At 37.3% G+C, this 21,407-nt stretch overlaps 1 protein-coding gene across 1 annotated transcript; it reads right to left on the minus strand.

The window, feature by feature from the left end:
* Positions 1-8,739: 8,739 nt before the first annotated feature.
* LOC132173437 (uncharacterized) lies at positions 8,740-20,814 on the minus strand. The gene is made up of 10 exons (XM_059584941.2): positions 20,424-20,814; positions 20,216-20,294; positions 19,992-20,086; positions 19,545-19,649; positions 19,387-19,466; positions 14,652-14,742; positions 14,472-14,579; positions 14,175-14,261; positions 9,214-9,282; positions 8,740-9,088 (listed from the first exon to the last, which is right to left on the minus strand). Exons 1-10 carry the CDS (start codon positions 20,667-20,669, stop codon positions 8,957-8,959), a joined length of 1,092 nt encoding a protein of 363 aa, XP_059440924.1. The 5' UTR covers positions 20,670-20,814; the 3' UTR covers positions 8,740-8,956.
* Positions 20,815-21,407: the final 593 nt, after the last annotated feature.

A 21,407-nucleotide genomic window follows, 5' to 3' on the forward strand; every position in this document is an offset into this window, starting at 1 on the left:
AATTCCAAAGCAAACGAACATATATACAAAAACAATAGAGGGGGATTGAATTCTCCAGCAATTTATTGGAATTGCAGGGGCTGCTATTCTTTGGATCTAGGCCATTCTAGGTGTCGCGTTGTAACATCTCATCTCAATGACACACAATATTGTCCGCTTTTGGCTCTCACGAACTAGACTTTTTAAGAGGTCACCCATTCTGGTACTATTATCGCAGAAGCATGTTTAACTGCAGAGTTCTGATGAGTTCATGACCATTACGGCTTTAAAAGGCGTTATTGTCATGAAAGGTGTAAGTATACATATAAGCATATATTCATCTCTATTCCTAGGCGATGTGGGACATCATACACGTCAACCTTCAAAAAAATAAACAAAAAGGCAAATGAACAACTAGTTACTCCTTGAATATTTGAGGAGTGACCAACCATTGTTTTAGCCTTTCAGGAGCTGCTTGACCACTCGAACCATCCAACACTCTCATGGAGTGATCAACCACCCATTAGGGGAAAGAGGAGGTGCGACTATCCCCCAAACAATTGGGAGTAGTTGCACCACCCTTCAAGCCCTTGGAAACCACCCCTTAAACCCTCCAAGGGTGGTGTGAGTACCCCTAATAGCTCAAGAAGTGGTCAAGCTATTAGAAGGTAGTGCAATACCACTTAAAAAAAAAAAAAAAAAAAATCATGTTTGGCATCATTTTTTAAACGACATGAACAGTGAAAAACATGATGGCAATCAGTTGACTTGGTTTTTTTCACGTTCTTTTTCATCTGTTGTGATTCTTGGGGTTGAAAAAATATAAAGAAAAATATTAGTTAATATACTTAAGTAGATCCAAACCAATTAACTTAAACTTTTGGGTTAGAGTGATATTTAAATATGTATATTAATGTACTATTGGCAAAAACTCTCAAAATGTTTATCTCCCCAACAAGTGGTATCAGAACTATGGTTAATTAGTTTCCTAGAATGGGTGTCTGGACGCGTGATGCAATGTAACTTAGTGGGCTGCAGCGAAGAACATCAATAAAGAACGGGATAAATAATTCTAGATCTTGAGTCTATCAAAGATCTAATAATTATTCTTAAAACTATAGAGTCTATCTATGGTTTGAAGGAAAATATGAAGAAAGCTCAACTCTAAGGCTTCTTATTCATCAAAACTGATTCATAAACAACAACTACATTTTTGGAGGCCATAAACATGTATTTATAGACCCCCAAAACCCAAAACCTAATAAAATACGAAATAAAGACTCCCCAAAACCTTAAGCCTAATAAAACACTAATTAAAGTCGGTTATTGAAAACCTACGGCTACACGTTCGAACGGTACAAACCATCGTTCGAACGAACGACTGAACTAAAAACTAAAAAACTGCTGAAATTAACATAGGCATTCGAATGGGGTTTGAACGGGGCTTCAAACGGAGCTCACTAACCTCCCCCGAATCAATTGCATGTTCGAACAGGCTGATCTGCCATTCGAATGGTCTTCCGCTGTGTTGCGAGATTATGAGCGTGTCACCATCTGTCGAGGTGTCTTCATGCTTACATCCCACAGATCTTCCTCATAAACTCCCAAGCACTGTGATCTACATCATCCTCCTCATGTTGGAGAGAATTCACTCTTGAATTCGCATCCTCATTATTGAAGCTCGTAGGGGTTAATTTCCACCCTACATCATTCTCCCCCTATTGGAGAGAATTCAACCTCGAATTCGGCCGGTTCTTTACACGGTCCTTCGGATGTCCAGTCAACTCATTACACTCGCCGTTCCTCAAGATCAAGAAAAGACAACACCCCACAATAGATGCGATGCTCTTCAACATCGACATACCTTGATGTTTGTCGTGAAAGCCCCACACACAACTTTTCCGTGTAGACTTGTCATGCTTCTCTCGTGCTTTGCCCATCCCACAAGCCATGAGAATTCCCAAAGAACTCACAATGACCCCTTCAATCTCTGATAGAAAAGTCGTCTCCACCCCATAGATCTCATTACAACTTTGGTTAAAAGTTTTTGACAAAATAACATCTACTCCAAGGAAATCAACTTCCAAATCAAAGGCTTCTATTTTAGGGTTTTCATCAAGCACTTGTTGTATAGAACTCACCACTTCGTCGGGATAGGTGTCATAGATTGGTGGAGAGGCCCAATCTACCGAGCAATCTTCTTCAATAAACCCATCTTCCTCCACCACAACCGATTGGCTCCTAACCTCCGCCGCCTTTCTAGGCACCACCTCTGCCATCTTCCTAGGTACTTCTTTTTGTGAATTTTTTTTTTTTTTTTTTTTTTTTGCACCATGAACTCTTTGGGTTGCAAGCAACCTTGGAATTTCGGTATATCGAGTTTGAATCTACTCACCCGCTAATTGGCATGAGCTTGCACAAGGTGTTGATGTCCATGAGTTCGGCGCTCCGTAAACGGGTTTCTAGATCCATTCACATTGTGACCACCCATGTTGGATATGCCAGTAGTGAGGTCTTCAATTTGATCCTTCATAGCCTTAAATTGATCATCCATGTGTTGCCAACGTTCAGCGATATATTTGCCTTCTGCTTCTACAAATCGCGGTCTTGGTTGGCGACGACAACCATTCGGCCAACCACCTATGTGCCATAAATAAATAGTCGGTTGCTCCTTACGTGTTGTCTCCGTGTGCACATGTACCTCGTTCATGTCTGCACAACGATCACCCCTTCCCATTCATGGAAAGTAACTTGGGCTCTGATGCCAACTGATGCAGCGCAAATTAGTGGGTTGCAGCGAAGAACATCAATAAATAACGGGATAAATAATTCTAGATCTTGAGTTTATCAAAGATCTAAGAATTCTTCTCAAAATTATAGAGTATATCTATGGTTTGAAGGAAAATATGAAGAAACCTCAACTTTGAGGCTTCTTATTCATCAAAATTGATTAATAAACAACAACTACATTTCTAGAGGCTATAAACATGTATTTATAGACCCCCAAAACCCTAAACCTAATAAAATATGAAATATAGACTCCCCAAAACCCTAATCCTAATAAAACACTAATTAAAGTCGGTTATTGAAAACCTACGGCTACGCATTCAAACGGTACAAACCACTGTTCGAATGAACACTAAACTAAAATCTAAAAACTGCTGAAATTAACTTAGGCATTTAAACGAACTTTGAATGGAGCTCACTGACCTCCCCCAAATCAGCTACGCGTTCGAACGAGCTGATCTACCATTCGAATGGTCTTTTGCTGTGTTGCAAGATTGTGAGCATGTCACCATCTTACAGGGTGTCTTCACACTTACATCCTCACGGCTCTTCCTCATGAACTCCCAAGCACTATGATCTACATCAACACGTCTGGTTTTGAGTTGTATTCGCTTCCACAACTCTTGATGCGGAAAACTCTCGGAAATGTAAAAGACTCACAAGTGTTTGAAATTCCAAAAATTTGACATCGTTGGATTTCAATTATTATGATTTGAGTGGAAATTTTTCAGAAATGATCTTCCAGATTCCAACACTGCAAATGCTTGACTTATCAGGTAATTGTGTTCTTAATTAGGGTTCGTTTCCAGAATTTCCTTCAAATGGATCCCTTCAAAAGTTGGTGCTTAGATCGACAAACTTTTCAGGGACATTGCCACATTCCATTTGTTACCTGAAAATGTTATCAGCAATTGGTCTTTCCTATATTGATTTAATAGGTCGAATTGCTTCCATTAGGTGGGAAGAAATTCCAAATCTGGAGGTTCTTAACTTGAGTCACAATTCACTAGAAGGGAGTATTCCAATTTCTCTGTTTTTCCATCCATCACTGTTGGAGCTAAGACTTTGCAATAACCGATTTCCTGGTCCTCTCAATGCAATATTGTCAAATGTTTCTTCTTCTCTACTGAAATCCCTTGATTTGAGTCACAACAACTTGGAAGGGTCAATGCAGTCTCTATTTGAAATCCAAAGTCTTAACAGTCTATTACGTTTTTTGAACAACTTTAATTAATGGCTTTTTCCAGCTTAATGATTCCAATGGATCCATTCCATCATTCACCATGGGTGAGAATTTGACTACAATATTAGACCTTTCCTATAATAATTTAATAGGTCAGATTACTTCCATTAGCAGGTGGGAAGAAAATTTGAATATGGAGGTTCTTGACTTGAGTTACAATTCACTCAATGAATTGGGTGTATTCCAATTTCTTTGTTTTCACATCCATCAATATTGTTGGAACCAAAATTTCATAATAACCAATTTTCTGGTCCACTCATTGAATTGTCAAATGTTTCTTCTTGTCTACTAGAATCTCTTGATTTGAGTTACAACTTGGAAGGGCCAATACCCATGTTTGTCTTTTAACTCCGAAGTCTTGATCTTGGAACAACTTTAACGGCTCCTTGCAGCTTAATGTGATTCCGACCATGAGAAATCTTTTAGATCTCAATCTTTCCCACAAGTGATGGATGCATAATTTTAATAATGACGGATGTAGCGTGTGAATTATTTTTTTAAGGTGAAACTTTACAAAGTCCTCCTAAACTTCCATGCATTTTGAAATGACCCATCCAAAATTCAAAAACTCTCAATTTCACCATTCGAACTTCTAATTTAATGTAATCTACTCCCATCCGTTATGATTTGGCCTTAAATCCTAACGAAGGCTAGAAAAATACCAAAATATCCTGGTCGTGAACCACGCTGGGTCACAAGGTGACCCAACCATGGGTCATTTGTTGACCCACAACAGGGTCACGGTTGACCCATGCTAGGTCAGAAGGTGAAGCCCGGCTTTAATCATTTGAGCATGAATCAACTTTCTGACAAATGGTTCTTTGGACTTGAGGCTTGTCTGGAGGAGGTAGACATAGAAATCCAAAGAAGAGGTGGGAAAGGGTGGGCTCAGGGCCTCCATTAGAGACTACTATTTTAACGGTCATGCTAGGTCACCAGTAACCCACGATAGTGGGTATGCATGTTGACCCGCAGTTGGGTCGCGGCAAGAACCGTTGTGGGTTACTTTTTTATTTTTTTAATGACCTTAATTTTTCATTTGAAATTGAGGGTAAATTTAGAATTTTATAAAAGTTTCAGAATATAAAGGCCATTTTATCCATTTTACCGTTTATTTTAACGTCAAACCCTAGTGGAGGGAAGAGATTGCATCAAATTAGAAATTTGAGGATTGCAATTAAGAGTTTTTGAACTTTATAGAAGTCATGTCAAAACGCGTGAAAGTTCATGTGGACTTTGTGAAGTTTTCTTTTACTTTTTTTAATAGAAGATGCCAAATATATTCTATTTTAACTTCATTTCCTTAATTAATGATGCGATTTGACATTGTTTCTTGAAGTAACGATGAGATTTGACGTCGTTATTGTGAAAACAACATTTTTTTTTTATATATTCTATTATAAGTTCAATAGATCAATCATTAAATTTGTGGGGTCCACCATTGACTTATGTATAGTTCACATAAGTCCACAAATCTAATAATTGATTTGTAAGATGAGTCTCTCATTTTGTTTTTAAAAAATAATATCCACCTATATATGATAAGAACACTAAGATAACACCAGGAGAGCACCTAACATTTCCCTTTCATATTGAGATACGAAAAAAATATTAACACTAATTATTTTTCAAAAATAGAAAATCCCTAATGACCAATTTTTTTTTACTAGCCCATCTACGCCACATTCTTGGGGTGACAGACCATGTAACCCGCCCCCAATATATATATATACTCTCTTACCAAGAACTTGAAGCAGAAAATTGCTATATATATATATTAAATTTCTCTAATTATATGCATTGCAGGACTCCCTCCTCTTTCTCCACCTTCAGTTTTTGGTAAGAGAGTATATATATATATATATATATATATATATATATATATATATATTAAATTTCTCTAATTATATGCATTGCAGGACTCCCTCCTCTTTCTCCACCCATGGTCTCCTCCACCACCCTCTCATGACCTACTCAACCAAAGGATCCTTTCTGGGCTGTGGATATATATATAATGTTTTATTATAATGTTTCTAGTTAGTTTGTACACCTGGTTGTATGTTCCTCGTTTCATCTCATTTATAAAATAAAATAAAAAAGTAAGAAATGCTTTCTATTAATTCTACGGAACATCATTTTTGAATCTCCCTATATATATATATATATATATATATATATATATATATATTTTCCAGGTGTGGATCGATGGTGTGGGAACCACCAGCCCCTCCCTACGGCCTTTTCCTCAGTAAAAAAAGAAAACAAATCATCTTTGCCAACTTGTAGCAACATGGGTTTATGGATCCTTGTCTGCAAATGCAAGCCTTAATTAATTATCTGATCAATAATGATCCAACTCGATCGGGTCGACCCTTAAGTGCACTACCATGTGCGTATATATATATATATATATAAACCTTTCGTCCCTTGGCTGCTTTTCCTGATCGATCTTCATGCTCGCCACTTCTCTCTTTTTTTTTTTTTTTTTTTTTTTTTTTTTTTTTTTTTTTTAACGTACGTCCAATCTTAGCAAGAGGACTTTCAGAACTCTCCTTTATAAATATTTATTCATTCATGTCCAATTATGTACATATGCTTCTATATCTATTTATGGGCACGTATGAACCATGAATGATGGGTTAGCTGGCTGCTCTATTAATACATCAACATCAAGCTAATAAAGTGCATAAAAGAATATTAATTTAATAGGTGCTGTCCGAAGGCTGAAGCACATGGGAGGTGGCAGATTGGTTGGTGTTATCGGCTGGATTTCCACATTATATTTAAGGGATATGGTCCCATCCCCTACCTTTTCTTAGTGATCTATCCACCAATTAATATTTCAACTCATAAAAGGAAGCGGAGTGGGGTTAAGGAAAGATGAAATCAGAAATTAAAGCCACGTGAATACTCTCTCTCTCTCTCTCTCTCTTGATCGAATATACTTTATTTATTCTGAAATTTCTCTAATTAATTATATGCATTGTATGCATTCTGTTTAATTTGCAACCTTATTTTCTTTTTAAATGAGAATTAATATGTGATCCTAACAAAATAAATAAATAAATAAATGTTTGAAAATATGCAAAAAGTACTGGAAGGCCATGTGAATATATAGACAAGTCTCCTTTTACATGGATCGTATTAATTAATCATAATTAACAGTTGCTTTCAAGGAAAACCACATGTACACTCATATTGGTTAATAACTATAAATATTAAGTATCCTATTTATTATTATTATTATTTTTAAAGCAAATAAGGGTAGGGTACAAGGAATCAAAAAACCGAAAAAGGGGTTGAGTTCCCTCCATAACAAACCAAAAACAGTAATACAATGTAGAAAATACAAACAAAAAGGAAATGGGCCAAAAAATAGCCCGGTCCTCTGGATCTTGGTCAACAAACCAAGAAATGGCACCACCAAAGTGATGTTTGAAGCAAGCTGACCAGCTTTGAAACAGCAACACCGACCAAAAGGAGGTTGTTGAAAGAAAGACACTGAATTCCCATCTGGATCCGTTGAAAGGAAGTAACGATCTTTGGTTGATGAAACAATCTCCACAAAAATTTCAAACTAGAGTAGCTATGGGAGATTAAAACTCAAAAAAAGAAAAATAGAACAAACATAAATACAAGACAGATCACAAAGCAAAATATAAGAAAGTAAGCAAAAACCCTTCAACAGCATCAGCAATGGAGGAACAAGATTCTTGGCCAACAAAAGGAGAAGCAAAATACTTATGTTGCTCGTCATTTGATAAGACATAAGATCCTCTCCATTTCATGAAAGTAATTAGGAATAGGACCAGAATAGTGTCCTATTGATCCTACTTTCATTTACTTCACCGCACCCTCATAAATATTAAATAGGTAAGTTTATTATTTATGTATACGGTGTAACTGTAACCCCATCCTTTGTCATTCCAATTTCAAAGCACGTGCATTTTGTAATTAAGAAATAAGAAGCACTTTTGTTGTAGATGAGGTCCCAAGGAGGTGTAGCCCAGTACTGTGTGTCGTGGGTTCACGAATCGCCACATACTGATTACTGAGTCTATATTTGTATTTACTTGAAAAATAAAAAAGACTCAATTACTCACTATTATAAATGCATCTAATATAGAGACAGTATCTTTCCAGCCAGGTGGACATTGTCTTCTTCTGCATGGGCAGCCTCCGTCTGCAGTCAGTTAGGATACCTCTAGTACTACAACTACAAGGCACTGTCTACAACTCATAGGTCAGCGACGTTCAAGTTTTAACGTTTTCCTTCACGGGCAACCAAAAAATATTGAGATAGTTTCACCACAAAAAATGGAGCCCAATATGCATGCTAATACTCAATAGAACGAAATTAATTGAATTTCTATGGCTATTCAGATCCCTAAAGTGATCAACTATAGGGAAATAAAAGCACCAGGTTCACATCTCAAACTGATCATTCCAGCAGGAAATAAAAGAAACCCTTAAGTTCTTGTAGAAGCCAAACCTGAAAAGAAAAAAAAAAGAAAAAAGAATTAGATAAAAACCAGCTAAACTGGCCTCTTCTTAATCTCAGCCAACCCTGGTTTAGTATTAGGAAGCGCCAACTAAAGGTCTCTTTTATGGTGATACTTTTCTACATGATTCACATAAACACTCTTTACCTTGATTCCAACTTCACGAGAAGAGAAGAAAACAAAAGTACATGGGACAGAACTAGGTGGATCAAGTAGTACTACACAAAATCACAGCAATTCAAATGCATTCATTCTCAGACTCTTCAGCAAGAGTTCAAGGCTACACATTATAAAGGTGAACGTACAAAAGCCAAAATGAAGATTTGTGAAGCAATTTGTACTGCCTTAGCTTCTATAAAACACGTTCGACCCAGAATAACACTCCAAAAATGGGATCCTGTAAAAAGCTTTGGGCAGAAGACTAATTCTGATAATTAGGGACGGTCTATTGCAGGTCCTGCTTGCTCTTACTTCTTTTCATCTTTGCCTTAAATCTTGACTTGACCAGGAGTGTCTCCACTGTATTTGAAAAGTTCCCAACAGCCATTATAACTAGAACGATCCCACAAAAAAACACCTGCCAATAACAGCTTTCTGTCAGTAAACATTGCTTCAGCATAAGTAATAATGTAATTTCTCATGTCCAATACTATTTCATTTGGTTAAACTGATGAGCACAGGAAGTTTTTCCACAAAAATTACCTGCCATTCAGAAACAACCCCAACCAATGCAGTCTTGAGCAACAGTAGTCCGACGTATGCCTCAAAACCCTAGATAAAGTTCAGAAACACACAAACAGAAAACCCATGACTAAATTCATGTCTCTGTACTAACTTCAACAAACTATATATTATAAAGATGAAAAGATCATTGATTTTTATGCAAATCGAGAAAATGATGTAGATCAAGTAACAAATAACTTAGTGAAGAAATTTGAGGTAAAGAGTTTCGCTCGACTGATATGTAAATCTCTTTCAAACAAAACCATGGAATGCTGCTCAATACTAAATCCGGACATCTTCGGTTGATAGTTCGATCGTAGCTCATTTGACTGAAGTGATGAAGTCCACTAATACAAATCCTGAGAGCTTCAGTCGATATTTCAATCAAATTTCGTTTGATTGAGAATACGATGTTGTCTCGTTCGATCAAACTTGATGTTCATTTGGCCAAACTTGTAGCAGAATAGTTTTGTAATTTTAGTTTTAGGCATGCGACCCTACTTCCACTTAAGCTCAATATGGACTGCTTGGCCGCCCAAACTTTATACTTATCAGTTTTCTCAATAAGGAACACTCGGGGAGTGATTTTTCTTCAGTTTCCTGCAATTCCTTGATATTTCTTGGATTTGTGGAAGAATTGTGAGTTATATAGTGCTTAAAGATTTAACTTCCCACTATGCCACATTGCATCAGTTGGTATCATAACTTAGGTTCCTTTCCTATCATGGATGTTGCTTAGTACTAATTCCAGAGCTTCAGTCTATAGATCAATCATAGCTCGTTTGAGTGAAACCATGGGATGTTGCTCAGCACTACGTGTTGAGAGCTTCAGTCGATAGTTTGATCGTAGCTCGTTCAAACAAAGTGATGAGGTCCACTAGTACAAATTTTTGAGGAATTCAGTTTATATTTCGATCGAGAATGTGATGGTTTGCCTCATTTGATCAAACTTAATGTTGGTCCGACCGAACTTGGGGCAGGGTAGTTTTGTAATTTTATTTTCATGGTTGCGACCCTACTTTTATTTAAGCTCAATATGGACGGTTTGGACGCCCATACTTTATATTTTATCAGTTTTCTCAATAAGAAACACCCAATGAGTATTTTTTTTCAGTTTTTTTGCAATTTCTTGATTTTTCTTGGATTTGTGGGAGTTGAAAGCTATGGTGCTTGCAGATTCAGTTTCCTACTATGCCATGCTGCATCAAAAAACCCAACACACACTTGAAAGAAAAAAATAATAATCTGTCAGCCTACCTTCAGCTGACATGACTTTTAGGTTCCCAAAACAAACCTTTTCACAGTAGCTGTGTATAGGTCATGCAATATATTATATTACCACTTAGTAACAAAAAAAAAAAAAAAAATCACATAAAGCCTGAAAAAAACAGTTTTATTTGTAGGAATGATTAACTTGAATATTCCACCAAACTACGAGTCCCCCAATATTACATGTGTGGACAGATAAAACCCCAAACGAGGATCCTACAAAAGGAGAAGTGAAAGCCGCCCTTCTAGCCATCAAAAAATCATCTCAACTAGGCTTCGATAGAAATATGGTGGAAGGAGATTCATTGATTGGTACCTATGCATTGCAATCCTATACTAGAAACACCCAAGATTGGCAAATTGAGCCTATTATTAAAGGCAAAACCCCATCCAGGTCTATTCGTAAGATCCATCGTAGAACCAACTTTGTTGCACAAAATTTGAAGAGATGGAACGTTTCCAACCTTATCACTTGAGGTATTCTCACTTTGTCCCTCCCCTCCCCCGATCAATGAGCTTAAACACCCCCCCCCCCCCCCCTTGACCCCATTACTCCTCCCCCTTGACCTTAAACCTCCCCTTAGTAACACCTTTTTTTTTTTTAATGAATTTTATTAACAACCAAACAAAGAATATTACACACTCCAACAATCATGCTAGAACTTTTTTTTGATAAATAATTCATTTCATTGATAAATGCAGAAGGGCACAACCTTATTACACACGATGTATATGAAGAGAGTCCCCCTTACATGCTAAAAGACAAACAAAAAATATTCACATATTCTGAAAAGTTAGAAGATTGAGAAATATTTTACTCCACTATCCAACTAAGACGCAATTTGACCAGGATGTTCTTGAGCTCTTCCTTCGTCTTCTCACAATCTTCAAAACATCTTGCATTCTTTCTCTCCATATGCTCCCCATTAAGCACAACGGGGCTATCCTCCACACATCTAGAACTGAACGACTACCTACCTAACCTTGCCAACAATCTAACCGTATCACCCTTGCAGACATAACCCATTGGAATTCGAAGAGTTGCACTCCATAATTCTCTTGCCACTTAGCAATGGAGTAAAAAATTATCAATAGATTTCCACTCCTCCTACATGTGCAACACTATTCCACCACTATTACTCTTGCCTTTTCCAAATTATCCAATGTTAAAATTTTACCATGAGCTGTTATCCACACACCAAAAAAATCTCACTCTCAAAGGGACTTTAACTTTCCAAATATTCCTCTAAGGAAAAGAAAAACCATCCGCAGTAGATAACTCATGAAAAAACGATCTCACTTCAAACCTCTTCCTCTTTGAAGGAATCCACCAAATACAATCCACTACCTCTTCTCCATCTGAGGGAAAATAACGCACCAAAAAATGTAAGCACCAAATCTACCTCCCAATCTTGTATAGATCTGACAAAAACACATTCCACTGAATAATGGAAAATTGCATGTCCACAATGTACGCCTCCTTACGAGCAATACTAAATAACTCCTGAAAAGCTTCCTTCAATGGCTGATCCCCACACCAAATATCATGCTAGAACCGAATCTTAGATCCATAGCCCACTTCATATCTAATATATTTTGAGAAAACTTCCCACCGCCTTCTAACATGTTTCCACACTCCAACACCAAAAGGCCTTGCTACCTCCTTAAAACACCAACCACCACTCAAACTATCATATTTTGCTTCCACCACAAACGCCATAACGCCTCCCTCTCCATAGCATACCGCCATAACCATTTACCCAACAAAGCTTAATTAAACTTAATCAAGTTTTAGATTTAATCATGCTAGAACTCCTTATGCAATCAGGCTACAACACTAGCAAACAAGCCACACAAAAAAAAGCCACTCGAAGTAAAGCAACAAAGGAGCAATTATCTATACAATTTACTCCCTCTGGCTAAACAACAAACATCACACCTATCCAACTCACAAAGGAAAGCCAACAACAAACAAAATCAGGCAAACAAACATTTATCTGAAGTGCAGCATCAGCAACCATCAACCCCTTCTAAAAATCACTAAGCAGAACCAGCAACAAGCAAGCAACCAAGTGGCCACACAGACAGCAACTCTGCTATGGCAGCTCCTCAACTTAGCCACTGCAGCATCAGACGCAGCCACAATAGCATTGAGCCAGCAAACACTCAGTATCAAAACACACTGCACCAGGAATACTGCTCAAAGACCTGGTTCGCTCAGAGTAAACAGAGACAGCAAATCTTCAAACCAGATACCAAAACAGCAAGCCATCACAAGGGCTACCAGGCTAGACCAGAACAGAGAGAGGAATATTCCACCTTGCACAAAGAGCCTTGTTCAAATCATTATTTTTGAACCTTCCTTTCCACAAAATCCTGGATCTAACCTCCAACAAATCCTTTGCACTAATTTCTCCTCTGAAATCAAAGGATTCCCAAATTTCACATCATTCCTTAACCTCCAAATGTGATACACAGCCGCACCAAAAGACGACATCGGACAGCTTTGAGGCGTTTTCCCTGCCAATCTTTAATGCCCTTATCCAGAATATCTTCCCAAACATCAAGAACACTCAAACAGAAGCATCTATGAATAACAGCCCTCCAAACCCTTTTACAGAAATCACAACCAAAAAAGAGATGTTCCCTACATTCAATGCAGTTTCTACAAAAAAGACATTTAAAATCCCCTTGGCCTCCCCACTTCAAAATTCTGTCTCCAGTAGTTATGCTATTCTTCACTGCCAATCACAAAATAAAAGAATGCTTTGGAATAGCCAAAAAAATACCAAATCAGGTTCCACCACTCCACTATTGGATGTTTCACTCTAATTTCTTCCCATGTATCTCTACTTGAGTAAGAACTAGACTTAGAAGCCAACCAAATAGGAGTATCCCTTCCACCAATACTAATAAAAGGAAGTTTGCTTTGAATATTTACCAATACTCATATCATTAAAAGTGGCATTGGATGTTTCTCACTAATTTTTTTAGTAATCTCCATAAGTTTAAGGATTTTTCTTCGACTCTAAGTAGCATGGATTTTAATTAAGCTTTTACCTTTGATTAAATTCGTTATAACCCAAGCTACCCACAAAGAACCTGATTTAGCAAAAATATTCTAAATATGGTTAAGGATGGCATCCTTATTCCAATCCTCTGACTTTTTTAACCCCAAACCACCCTCCCTCTTAGGAACACATAAATGATCCCAAGCAAATTTGGCCTTGGCAAAACTTGAGTCATTGCCATTCCAAAGGAATCTGTTGAATTTCTTCTAAATGGATTTAATCACCCTATTGGGAACAATAAAAATTTGGGACCAATGGATTTGAAAAATAAAATGAGAGGTGTTTAGACAGCCAAGAGTCTATTCAGCCAGAAATTTTATCCTTAGTAACATTCTTTGTTGTTTCTTTGTTATGTTTCCTTTGTATTTGCTTAGAAAAAAAAAATAATAAATATATAAATAAGAGTTCCCTAGGATGTTACGTGATTTCACAGTACTACTAGCTCAATGGAAGACAAGGAACTGCAATCCACTAGGGATTGTACTTATTTTATTAATTAAGTCTTATGTAATAGGTTATATTCATCTTTAAATGAATAATGTTACTAAAATGCTTCAGTAAATTTTTGAAAATTAACAACAAAGAATTTGTGTAAATCACCTGCAAAATGAAAAGTATGGGACACAATAGCCATAGTTGGCCATCCACACCGGCTGTTTCTCCCCAGACAACATCCATCCTTTTAGCCTGAAAATAATAGTAAAATAAAGTGGGGAACCATATGTTCACAAACATGGAGATCTGTAATTGCAATAACATGGAAGATCAAAGGACAAAGGAGAGACGGGGGGTTGAAGATTAGGGGTCAAAATGTGCATAATGATCTACAATTGAGATAAAACATGGCAAGACAGAAAACGGAAAATTTTTAGCTGCAGAGACAATTTGGATTGGCACCTTTCCCAATGCAATACGAGTATAGAGTCTCTGGCGTTGATATCTATTTTGTAAAAGCATTGCAACTCCTTGCATCATTGCCCATTGTAGGAAAAGTTGAACCCCTCTCTGCACAAAATTTAACTAGAAGTTACATACAGAACAAATGTTATGGTTAACAAATAAGCAAACAAAAATAACCTGCTTTTGGGCACAATTTGGTTGTCCTTTAATCTCCCATGTCAGACTAACGAGGGCCATAAGCATAGCAAGGTAGTGATGGTATATCCACCTGTGAAATAAAAACATTTGTTCGCAATATCTTCAGTGTGGATATTGACAACAATACCACGTTGATTTTCTTTACAGGAAAGCATAGAAAATTTTATCAGTAAAAACATGTGAAAGCCCTAGTCGAAGGAAGTACACGGGCAAATAGCGAACCTTGAAGAAACAGAAAATGAACTCTAAAGTTCAAGGTATTTGCAACACCTAAAAATGATCTCAAGAAAAGAAACTCCAGGCTGTGTGTGGTGAACACACTCAAAAGTATGACTTTTACCTCCCACACCATTTACACCACATCAAACACATTGGAACAGCTTTCATGTCTGAACTCAGCCAAATTCAAACTCATATGGAGCTCAATCCATTAATTGTTTAGCCAAAAAAGTGGGGTTTGGCTAGATTAGTTCAATTGACAACCCTAGTCTCAGTACCTAACAAAGATTGACCTCAAATTTCTCATTCCTAGAAAAACTCCAAATCAAAGAATCCTCTCCAACTCTTCATGGATTTTCTGAATACAGAAGGTTAAAAAGAGGTATCCACCCATTCCAACTCCCAATCTTGCACTTTAACAAATCATGTGTTCCAAGAAAATATTTCACCATAACTTTTTCTGCAGCTAGCCATTGATGTCTTCCAATCTGCAGTACTTTAAAGAAACCCAGAGGAACAGTTCTAAGGAATCTCTAAAGACCAAATATCATGCTAAAGTGAATTCTCTGACCATCCCTAACATCAAATCTAGCATACAGATAAAACATATCCGAACCTCTCTTCACTCCCTTTCAAAGACTAAACCCCATGTGAGAACCTTCACTATGTTAGGCTTTTTCACCTCAAACCAGAGCAATGAGAATGACTACTATTGTTATCATACACATTTATAGTACTCTTTATTGTGAATTATAGTCTCTTTATATTCATTCACATACTAGATGTAGCAAAATTAAGGACCAGCTCAGATTGTTCCTCACTTCACCACCCATGATGCATGCAATACCTAGATTAAATCTTCCAGTATAAACCAAAACCATGAAATACTCAAAATTTGAACATCATTAACCATGAATAACATGAAATAACCAACTCAAAACAATAAAAGGAGTGCACGTCGAAAAGGAATGAGTCTGTGAATCTTCTTCTTCATTGTGAGGTTGCTTGTGCCATTTAGAATGTTTTCTTCAGTTGATTTGGGCTGTCTTGGGTTATGCCTAGACGAATAGTCAACTTGTATGTTTGTTGGTGGACCACCAGCAACACTCGGAGTGCTACTATGTGAAAGATAGTGCCTTCGTGCCTTTTGTGGTGTTTATAGAGGGAAAGGAATAATAAAAAATTTTAGGACCGTAAGAGGACTTTGGAGGAGATTAAATATTTACTTTTCAACACACTGTATCTTTGAATAGCTGCTTTTGTTTCTCTATTGGTGATTAGTTATCATGATTTTCTTGTTCTTTTTACTCTTACTAACTAGGTGGCTTCTCTTATATACTTATTGTGTACTTGAGGGCACCCTGTACTTTTAATGATATTTTGATTACTTTTTTTTTTTTTTTTTTTTTTAAGAAAAGTGCATGTACTGAATAATGTCAAAAACATTGTATGCAATAGTAGGCCAGAGTATCATCAAAGATAGATTCTTTATACTAAATTACGACAAAACCAAAAGCAAAGTGAGAACACGGTGAGACAAAGCACCAATAAGCTTTAGTTCAAATGGTACTTCCTCCTTTTGTAACAAGGTAGAGGGCGAGGTCATGGATTCAAGACTCACCGGGTGCGTGTGTAACTTACGAAAAAATAAAATAAAAAATAAAAGTGAAGAGACAAAAAAATGGCTAGTTTGTCTTGGAACATCACCATTCAACCTCTCTAAGTTAAGTTTCGATGTTAAGACTTTGTTTTTGGGCCTCAAAACTTGTCAAGTTACTAAAAATGGAGCAAAACACTCCAAGGGATGGTTAACACGCTCAAAAGGATGACTTTACCTCCTGCACCATTTACACCACATTGAACACAACAGATCATCTTTCATCTCTGAACTGCCCAGAATATGATTTATCTGGCATGGGCTACTACATGAGCTCCCAGTAAATTACAGGATAAATTGAGCTGTACTGAAATTCATATAGAGCTTAATCCATTATTTTGGAGCCCATAGTCTCCAAGGGAATATCAAAATACCAAACATCAGGCCAAAAATGAATTCACTGACCATCCCCAACATCAAACCTAACACGCTCATAAAACACATCAGAACCTCTCCACACCCCCCTTTAGAGGACTAAATCCAGCGTAGACTTTCACTACGTTAGACTTTTTTGAGCCAAACCAAAGCAATGGCAATGGTTACTATTGTCACCAGACACATTTATTGTTCCCTATATTGTACTTTACAGCCCCTCTATATTCATTTATATGGTAGATGCAGCAGAACTACAGACCTAGCACAGATTTTTCCTTAACCCCTCATCATGCAGGCAACACCTAGACTAAATCTTCTGGCATGAGCCAAAACTTTGACATGGACAAGATCGAACATCCTTCACCATGAATAACGTGAGATAACCAACACAAAAGCGCGTATAAAGAGTGCATGTACCAATTAATGACAAAAAAAAAACAATATATGCTATAGTAGGCCCGAAAGCAGCATATAAATACCGAAAATACAAAGACTAAAGTGAGAATATGAAGGGATAAAAAGATGGCTAGTTTGTTTCAGACTTCACCATTCAACCAGTTTGATTCAAGCTTTGAGGTCCAGACTTTGCTTTTAGGATTTGATACTTCTCGAAATGCTAAAAGTTGAGTAAATCAATCCCAATTAACTTTGGGACTGGTGGAGGAATCCAAAACTGTCAGCCATTTATAACAGTATTTAATAATTTAAGCCAAGTGTTGACCACCACCAACCAATACGCACTGAAATAAACCAAATTCAAGGCAACACCACTCAATACTCCATAAAGCATAGTGGGACAAGAGAAGATAGAAAAATTAGGAAAAGTGCACCTAGATATTTTCCTGTTATTCTCTAGTAGTCCAGATGGCCTGGAAGACCTTAGTGATAATAGATGAAAGCTTACTTCAAAAAATAAATACAAGAAAACAAAACCTTTGATCCCAAAATTATTTTTGTTATTAAACAACAAGTGAGGAATTCGTAGATCACCTCTTATTCCATTGCCAGATTTCTGATGCCTTATGGAGTTCTATCTTCGGCCTTTATGAGTTACAGAAGGTTATGCCTAGGCATGTGGTAGATCTCTTTGCTTGTGGAAAGGGCAGTGTGGCTCTCTCAAAGGGTAGCAGTGCGGAAGATGATCCCGCCTTGCTTAATGTGGTGTACTTGGAGATAAAGAAATTATCATAGTTTTGAGGATTACAAAAGAATGGTGGTGGATCTAAAGGACTTTTTCCTCAAAACCTTATACCACTGGACAGCCACCTTTGAGTGCCTTCATATTACTAATTTTAATGATTTTCTTGATTTTTTTTTTCTTCTAGTTAGATGTCTCTCTTATATGCTTCTTGTGTCATTGGGTTGCACCCTTTCACTTTTTCTAGTTTAAGCTGTTAGGAGGTGGACCAATCAAGTATATCCAGCATAACACACACTGACAGCCCCCCATTTCCCAAGACATACCAACTGTCCAACAAACCCTGAACCCTGATCCAAATGTATGCCTTGCAAAACAAAAGAAATAAGCTGGAAGGGGGTCACCAAGACCTAAGTCAAAGACCTCACCAAACAACCCCGGCCCCGAATTCATGTTGATGAACCATTAGTCCCAAAAAGTGGACCAATCATGTATATCATCAAGCATGTCATATATATATATATATATATATATATATATATATATATATATATAGCAGACCGCAACAAACCTGATTTAAGTGCAGGCCTTGCACTTGCAAAGCCACGAGAAATTATCCAAATGGAGATCCCTAAGACCTAACACCAAGCCCTGGTGGTGAACCATTACTTCCAAGTTCCAAAAGCTAAAATTGCTAGTGTGGCCCAACAATATGTCAAGCACACAACAAGCTAACAACTTATGCTAAAACTGGAAATATATTCAATCAATTTAGAAGTAAGTTTGCTTATCTAGATAACATATTGACTCCAACATGTCATTTTGTAAGTCAACTCAAGTCTGGCTTCATCAGCTCTACGAACAATATCAGAAGATGGTCTACAGAAATTTGGGTGTCCCCAACATTTGAGGGGTTCCCAATTAGTTGAAAAAACTCAGCCTCAACAAAACAGATGGCAGGCTAAACTAGATTACACTTGTAAGTCATAAACCATAAGTTTAGATGCAAGATTCAACGATCACAATATAAACAAAGTCATCACATGTAGTTCATATAAAGTTTCAAACAGTGCATCTTCAGGGTGAAATGCATTCACCTTCATGAGGAACCAGTAGGCGCCAGATAAATTGAAGATTTAGTAAAAGGTATTGTAAATTTAAGTCATCACTGAAATTAAACATTGATGTTTTGTGATATATAACTTAAAGACCATTTTTCACACATTATCAATTCAGATTGTTCTATTTATGTAAATAAGAGTACAAGAAACATGGTCATTGTTAAGCCAAAACTCAATGCCAGGAAAGATTGTGTGCATGTTTACCATGGACGAATATCACTTCCGTTCACCCTCAAAATGTTTTCTCGCAATGCCAAACCAGTGTAGAGGAACAAAAGCCAAGCCTGGAAAAAAGTAAGGTCCATATTAAACTGTAAATGAATCTTCAAATCAGACATGAAGAAGTTTAACTAGGGGGATACCTGGTACAGCTGAACAGGAAACGCTGGCAAGCATCCGTCCCAAATCCAAGATCTTAGAATAAGTAGAGTTGCTGGGAAAAAGAGAAACAGAAGGGCGGTTTTATCCTGGTCCAAAGAGATAAAAGAGAATCGACTGTGAGTGAAGCTTCTTCAGGAACCACACCAAGGTTCACTTTGGCATTTGTTTTCAGTTTGGGATACACGGAAAATGCACAAGAAATATGATAGACAAAAGCTCGATAGCACTTGAGCAGAAGTAGAAGAAACTTGATCTTTATAGAAGGTGAAGTCTACTTGTGCTCGAATATATGGATCAGATTTTGAGGAAAAGAAAAGTGAATTTGTTAGCATGTGTCATCAACCTGAAGGAAGAGAATTTGTCATGCAAACATGCTTCGAGAATAAAAAAGAAGACATGATGCAGTTGAGAGTGAAAAGAACCAATACTCTGTAACTGTTGTACTCCTCTTTAACCTTCAGCTGGACGTCTTTGCGAGAGGCGCGCACATTGATAGGACCCAGAAACTTCCTCAGAAACCCGCCTGTCGTCGCGTATCAGATAGAAATTAACAGACTTTATAATCAAAATACCACTTGTACTAATAATAATAATAATAATAAAATCATACAGGGAAGGAGAGAAGAGAAGAGAAAGGAAAAGGGAAAAGCACCCTGAGCTTTGCCAGGAAGGAACGAAGCAGCATCTCCATCAACCACAACACATGTCGCTCTCTCTAATTCTTCTTGCAGCTGTTCAGAAGGGAAACAAAGAAATCTAAATTAAAGAGTGAAATCATAAATCATTAATAAAAATAAATAAATAAATAAAAATTGACAAATATGGATGATTGATCAATCCGATCCAATTGAGTGAATTGCCTTGTCGGCTAACTTGGGCTGAAGAAGATTATGGGAGAGGAGAGAGTTGAGCAAGGAGCGGAGGCGGCGGATGGAGGAGTCAAGGGACAGCGCGCGGTGACGGAGAGATTGCTCATCGGAGGAGGTCTTGGAGATGAAAGATGCGGCCGAGTCCTGCAGCTCCTTTGCCTGCTCGACCACTCTTCCTACTTGTTCCTCTATATTCTTCGCCGACTCCTCCAACGTCGCCTCTGAATTCTCCCCCATCTCTGCTATTCGGATCGCCCTCTGATTTGATTTGACGTCTGTTATTATTTCACGCAGAGAGACACTTGTTTAGCTCTTACGTAATTCCTGTGCTCTCTCGTTTTCTTTTCGGAACCTCAACCTGGAGGGTGGAGGGAGGCTATCCTGCCAGAGGCTCAACCGCTTCGTATTAGTGTCCTTGTTACGACTAAATTGTTTAGGCCCGGCCTGGGTATCGGTCAAAACGGTCCGGTTAAGGACCTTATCGGTTATTAACCGATAATTTTCGGTTAAACGGTTTATTAACCGATACCGAACCAATAAGAATTTTAACCGATAATTTCGGTTAAAACGGTACACGGTTAAACGGTCCGGTTAAACCGGTTAACCGATTTAACCGAGAGCTTTATATTGATTTATTTTGTTGGGCCAAAAATCAAAAATGAGTTTTTTTTACTTTTGAGAGCTCAAATACTTTTTGTTGGGCTAAAATAATTTATTAAAAATGAGTTGTTTTAGGGACCAAATACTTTTTGTTGGGACCCAAATATTTGTTTTTTGGGCTAAAAATTGAAGCTTTTTTATATTGATCCACTTCAACTTTTTTTTTTTTTTTTTAATATTATAAAATACATTTTTTCAAAGCAAATGGACTAATTAACATAATGAATGCTAATTAGACTAGCAAAACTAATTAATGAAAAATGCTTTTACCAAAGGCAAAGAAATCTCATCAAATGCCATCACTTAAAAAAAAAA

The sequence above is a fragment of the Corylus avellana genome, chromosome 3, assembly GCF_965113065.1.
Source record: "Corylus avellana chromosome 3, dhCorAvel1.hap1.2, whole genome shotgun sequence".
NCBI classification, from domain to species: Eukaryota; Viridiplantae; Streptophyta; class Magnoliopsida; order Fagales; family Betulaceae; genus Corylus; species Corylus avellana.

What these genes read in the sequence shown, in the direction of transcription:
- LOC132173437 (XM_059584941.2), bottom strand. Translation starts at nt 20,669, where the DNA reads ATGGGGGAGAATTCAGAGGCGACGTTGGAGGAGTCGGCGAAGAATATA. An exon ending in GGAAGTGATATTCGTCCATG is followed by an intron (nt 14,743 to 19,386) that starts GTAAACATGCAC and finishes TTTATTTCACAG; the next exon opens with GTGGATATACCATCACTACC. An exon ending in GGGTTGTTTCTGAATGGCAG is followed by an intron (nt 9,089 to 9,213) that starts GTAATTTTTGTG and finishes TGTTATTGGCAG; the next exon opens with GTGTTTTTTTGTGGGATCGT.